At 35.7% G+C, this 6,000-nt stretch overlaps 1 protein-coding gene across 1 annotated transcript; it reads left to right on the top strand.

Moving 5' to 3' along the window:
- Window positions 1–272: 272 nt before the first annotated feature.
- LOC129305613 (probable glycosyltransferase At5g03795) lies at window positions 273–2,366 on the top strand. The gene is made up of 4 exons (XM_054945599.1): window positions 273–605; window positions 875–1,122; window positions 1,244–1,592; window positions 1,698–2,366. The coding sequence occupies exons 1-4, from the start codon at window positions 273–275 to the stop codon at window positions 2,364–2,366; spliced, it is 1,599 nt and encodes a 532-aa protein (XP_054801574.1).
- The last annotated feature ends 3,634 nt before the right edge of the window (window positions 2,367–6,000 follow it).

Genomic DNA, 6,000 nt, shown 5'->3' with positions numbered 1-6,000 from the left:
TTGAGGGAGCAGTATCACGACGCTTGGCCTCATAACGCCAACCATTTACTGCCAACATTTCTTCTTCCCACCTCACCCTCCACGTTCACTCCGTCAAAATCCGTTTCTCTGTCTCATGCTCTCTCTCTCTCCCTCTACAAATGATGACAAACTTTCCCCAGTTTCTGCTATCCTGATACATATAGACCAACACCTGTGAAGTTGAAGCTAGCATGCCTGTTATATTAAGGTCCCAATTCAGAGAAGACTGGGCTTCCGCATAGCAAACAATAATGGTCAATGCCAAAGCAAATTGTTGTCCATGGCAGGGTTTGTATTCATCTACGCCACTCAAACCTGTGTTGTTTATTATGCCTCTTCTTCTGGTCGCGGCCTTCATTTCTGTGTTGGGTCCAAACGCCTCCCTCTGGGATGCTACCGAACCTCTCCTATTCAGCTCTGTTAATCCTTCTCCTCCTCAGAAACTGACAGAAGTAGTTGTGGATAGAAGCTCAAGCGAGGTGGTCAACGTCGACGCTATCAGTAACAGTAAGGACAATGAGACTGCTGCGCCCAATCATTCCTCTATGCCTCCACTTTCTTTTGTTCCACCGCTTCAACAATCTGTAAGAAATCCCTTTAACTTGTTTACAACTCCAGCATCTCTCCGAAACAAAATCTGTTTTATACGCGACTCCACATGTAACTTCGCTGTGCAGTATTGATTTCTGAAGTCAATTATATTGTTTTAATTAATTTTTTATCTACATAAAACAAGGGTACTTTTGACTGATTTTCTAGGAAAATTGGTAACGAGCAAAGAAATCGTGACTTCGATCCGCGAGTTTAATGACACTGATTAATCCCACTGACTTGAATCCATGGTCAATGACAGCAGAACGGAACTGAAGAAATCCTCAGCGTCGCCGAACCCAGGCCCATCTCAGCGCCTTTGAATGAGTCGTATGTTCCTGTCATGACGAGACACAGCAAGCCACAAAAGTACAGCCTCCTAGATAGGACAGAAGCTGGCCTCCTCAAAGCTAGATCTGCAATTAGAAGAGCCAGAAATGGGAATCAGACACGAGATCCAGACTATGTCCCAATAGGTCCAATGTATCATAATGCCAATGCATTTCACAGGTACTATACGACCCAGAAGCACACCAAGTGAAGAGCGTCATCTTTCTGATTGTTTATCTATGTTTCACTATCATATAGGTTACTCCACTCATTATCCCCTGAAAAAATATTACTGGGACAGGAGCTACTTGGAAATGGAGAAACGGTTCAAAGTATTTGTGTACGACGAAGGGGAGCCTCCAGTTTTCCATAATGGACCTTGCAAGAGCATATACTCAATGGAGGGGAATTTTATTCATGCAATCGAGGTGAATGACCAATTCCGAACAAGAGACCCTCAGAAAGCACACGTTTTCTTCCTTCCTTATAGTGTAACAATGTTGGTGCGGTTCATCTATGTTAGCGACTCTCATGATTTTGGACCCATAAAAAAGACCGTCACAGATTATGTCAATATCATTGCCTCGAGATACCCTTATTGGAACAGAAGCCTAGGAGCTGATCACTTCACACTTGCCTGCCATGACTGGGTATAATTGAGTTTGATCTCGCTTCACTTGCAGTTTTTGCAATTCATAAGAACACACACAATAAAACGTGTCGTGCAAAACAATTGAATTTAAGTTGTGTTTCAGGGGCCGGAGACTTCATTTTCCATTCCTTACTTGCACAAAAACTCAATTCGAGCACTATGCAATGCCAACACTTCCGAGGGATTCAACCCGGCGAAGGATGTATCGATTCCAGAAATTAACCTTCAGACGGGTTCGCTAAATGGTTTCATCGGAGGGCCGTCTGCATCTAGGCGTCCGATTCTGGCATTCTTCGCTGGAGGGGTTCACGGTCCAGTCAGGCCTGTTCTTCTGGAGCATTGGGAAAACAAGGACGAGGATATTAAGGTTCACAGGTACCTTCCACGTGGCGTATCGTACTACGAGATGCTGAGAAGGAGCAAATACTGCCTCTGTCCAAGTGGGTACGAGGTTGCGAGCCCCAGAGTGCCGGAGGCAATCTACACGGGGTGCGTGCCGGTGCTTATTTCAGACCATTACGTGCCTCCGTTCAGCGATGTTTTGAACTGGAAATCCTTCTCTGTGGAGGTTTCGGTGAAGGAGATTCCCAACTTGAAGAATATACTGATGAGTATTTCTTCGAGGCAGTACATCCGAATGCAGAGAAGAGTGGGGCAAATTAGGAGGCATTTTGAAGTGCATCATCCTCCCAAGCGATTTGATGTGTTTCATATGGCCCTTCATTCTGTATGGCTCAGGAGATTGAACATTAGAGTTCGCCATGATCAATAGCTCGTTTTCTTGCTTTTCTTGACCCGGTTGGCTAATTACTCGGATCGGGTTTCAAATTGGCTGTATGATAAGTGAGATCCTATTGCTGTCATGTTATATGTCCGTGGCAAAAAATGACATTTGTCTGTCTTGTTTGCTTGTCTCTGCAGGCAAAAATGAAATTCATCTTTATTTTAATATTATTTATTTAATATGGTTTTCTATAAGTTTTGTAGGCCGTTTGGAGAATTTTTTATATTAAAAATTTTGGACAAATTAGATTTCGACACTCAATATGGTATTCAAGTTTAAAGAATGCTTGTATAAATATTTATAGATTACTTAGCTATTAATAGATTATTCATTAATAATATCCAATCAATTTTTATAAAATGAATAATCGCTGACAAAGTGGCACTTGATGTGGCCATTAGAGGGTTGGGAAAGTAAAGGGTAAAATGTTTTTTATACCATCATTCTTATTGGGTAAAATATAAAAGCTTTATAAGAAGTCAAACTAGAAATTAATTTCGTAATTAATACTAATTAATTACACTGGTCAAAAGAAAGCTAGAACTTTTACTTTACTAGTTAGTATTAGTACTATAATATAAATACACAACGGAATAATGGTAAGTGATATAAATATACTCTTCTAATCCTTTTATAGGGTAAAAAAAATAATTTTAATATAAGGTACTTTATTATTTTTTATATTTATTTTATATTTTTATCCTTATCAAATGCTAAAAAAATATTAAAAATAAAAGATAAAAGCAAAAATTTATTAAATGTTAAAACAAAATTAATAAGGTTTAATTTTTTTTATTCTAATAAAATATGCCAAAAGACTTATAAATAGAATTAGGTTTACATTAATCTTGAGCAAACAGTGGGCCTAGCTTGGGTTGATAGCCTATAGGTGTTGCATTGCACTCAGTTGGGAGGTTGCTCCACATAGGTGAGGTCCAGTGTCTCGACATGGTGATCATAACGGGGGAATAAAATGAGCTTTTACAAAACTTGATAAGCCGAAACAGAACCAACTTCTTTTAAGTTGCAGATTCAAGGACCAGATTCTTTGTGTATATACTTCGTTTAAGAGTTGAACTTGTTCCCCATATTTCTTGATGCCTCTTCCCTTCTCCCGCAGAACTTCAAACATCTTCTCACCTTTTTTTTTGGGGGTTTCGGACAAAAACAATAATTGTATAAAATAAAAGGTCTATAAATGCACATAAGAGAAAACCCCAACATGGCAGCGATGACAAATCTTACAATAACCTGGCAGCGATGATTTCAATGGAGGAAGTTAAGCAAGCCTTATTTGAAATGAAGCCACTAAAATCTCCTGGAGCTGATGGCTTACACGCACTGTTCTTTTAAAACCAATGGGAAATGTTTGGGCCAAATCTCTTTAACTTGATCAGGAATCTTTGGGAAGGAAAGACTTTGGATCCTATGTTTAATCGCACCTTAATTGCCTTGATTCCTAAAATCCAGAAGCCACAATCCATATATTTAGGCCTATCAATCTTTGCTTTGTAGTCTACAAGGGGGTTACAAAGGTACTAGCTAATCGACTTAAGGATGCCATGCTTGAAGTTATTTTGCCTTATCAAATGAGTTTTATTAAGGGCAAAGCATTATTGACAACATTTTTTTTTTTTTTTTTTGGTAAAATTATTGGCAACATTTTGATTGCTCAAGAAGTAATGCACTCAAACATTGTGCTTGTAGAATATTACAATCAAACTATCTAAAATATAAATTAATAATTAGATATTTAGTTCAATTTTGTTAATTTAGATGTCAAATACTATTAATATATTGCACAAAGAAATCTTTTAGAACCTCCAACTTTTCATTTTTTTTCCAAAACCTCCAAAATACAAATGCATGAATTTTTTTTTTTTGTGAATGCTGTTTTTGAATTGATTATATAGTGAAGAATGGCATCTATTTTAAACATTTTTTGCTAAATATAATAGCTTTTGTTAAGTAATATTTCATTTCTTTTCTGACCACATGCCACCAATCATGGTTATAATTTTTAGAACTATATCATCCTTACTTAAATTATATATATATATATATATCATATAATATCATGAAAATCGGTAGATCAATTTGGAATAAATAGATAATTTAATTTTAAAAAGAAAATTAATTTTTGCATTTATCCCTTTAAAACTGGGATAATGGATAGAATAACAATTACAACTTTTCAATCTTTGTTTCCTTCTCTCTCTTCCTTAATGAATTAAATCATTATATTGTGCATTATGCATCGTAGTGTCAATTTAAATTTTTACAAAAATTATTTGTACTAGAAGTTTAGGTGGGAATCAAACTATTTGAAATATAAATTGATAATTAGATATTTGGTTCAATTTTGCTGATTTAGATGTCAAATATTATTAATATAATGCACACAAAAAATCTTTCGAGGCCTCCAACCTTCCAGTCTTTTCCAAAACCTCCAAGCTACAAATGCATTATTTTTTTGTGAACGTTATTTTTGAGTCAACTATATAGTGAAGAATGATGTCCTTATTATTTATTAAACATTCTTTTGCCAAATACAATAGCTTTTGTTAAACAATACTTTATTTTCTTCTTGACCATATGCCACATATTATTATTATTATAATTGTCTAAACTATGCTATCATTACTTAAATTAATATATATAATATCACATGAGTTAGTAGATCAATTCAAAATAAGTAATATGATAGTTATTGTTTAAGTAATAATATGCATTTAGCTAACCCGTGGCACATGGTGATAGATATACTCATATATTATATGTTATGGATTAGCCAACTTGTGCAACACAATTGTATGAGTTTCAAATTTTTGGGTTGACATTTTATTTTTACTACACAAAACTACAAATGCTTGATTTTTTTTAAACTTTATTTTGGAGCTACATATATAGTGAACTTTGTTAACAAATGCTTGACTTCCTTATCAAAGCATTTTTTTCTGCATACAGTAACTATTGTTAAGTCATACATCATTTCCTTCCTGATCAGGTGCTACACATTGTTGTTATTTTTTTAAGCTACACTATCATTACTTGAATTTGTATCTTATTAAATTTGCCTCATTGTGTAACGCATGGGATTATGGCTAGTTGTATAAAATAAAAGGTCTATAAATGCACATAAGAGAAAACCCCAACTTGGTAGCGATGATAAATCTTAACAATAATCTGGGAGCGATGATTTCAATGGAGGAAGTTAAGCAAGCCTTATTTGAAGTGAAGCCACTAAAATCTCTTGGAGCTGATGGCTTCCGCACACTGTTCTTTCAAAACCAGTAGAAATAGTTAGGCTAAATCTCTTTAAACTGATTAGGGATCTTTGGGAGGGGAAGACAATCAGGGATCTTTGGGAGGGGAAGACTTTGGATCCTATGTTGAATCGCACATTAATTGCCTTGATTCCTAAAATCTAGAAGCCACAATCCATATCAAAATTTAGGCCTATCAATCTTTGCTTTGTAGTCTACAAGTTGGTTACGAAGGTAATAGCTAATCGGCTTAAGGATGTCATGCTTGAAGTTATTTTGCCTTATTAAATGAGTTTTGTTAAAGGCAGAAGCATTGTTGACAACATTTTGATTGCTCAAGAAGTAATGCACTCAAT

The sequence above is a fragment of the Prosopis cineraria genome, unplaced genomic scaffold, assembly GCF_029017545.1.
Source record: "Prosopis cineraria cultivar Desert tree isolate PC_DT_omini unplaced genomic scaffold, ASM2901754v1 PC3, whole genome shotgun sequence".
NCBI classification, from domain to species: Eukaryota; Viridiplantae; Streptophyta; class Magnoliopsida; order Fabales; family Fabaceae; genus Prosopis; species Prosopis cineraria.
The sequence above is the reverse complement of the archived record's forward strand: the minus strand, read 5'-3'. Positions and strand labels throughout refer to the sequence as shown.

Excerpts from the sequence above, each read along its gene's own strand:
- LOC129305613 (XM_054945599.1), top strand. The coding sequence starts at position 273 with ATGGTCAATGCCAAAGCAAATTGTTGTCCATGGCAGGGTTTGTATTCA. Across the intron at positions 1,123-1,243 it reads AATGCCAATGCATTTCACAG|GAGCTACTTGGAAATGGAGA; the intron begins GTACTATACGAC and ends TTACTGGGACAG. Across the intron at positions 1,593-1,697 it reads CACTTGCCTGCCATGACTGG|GGGCCGGAGACTTCATTTTC; the intron begins GTATAATTGAGT and ends GTTGTGTTTCAG.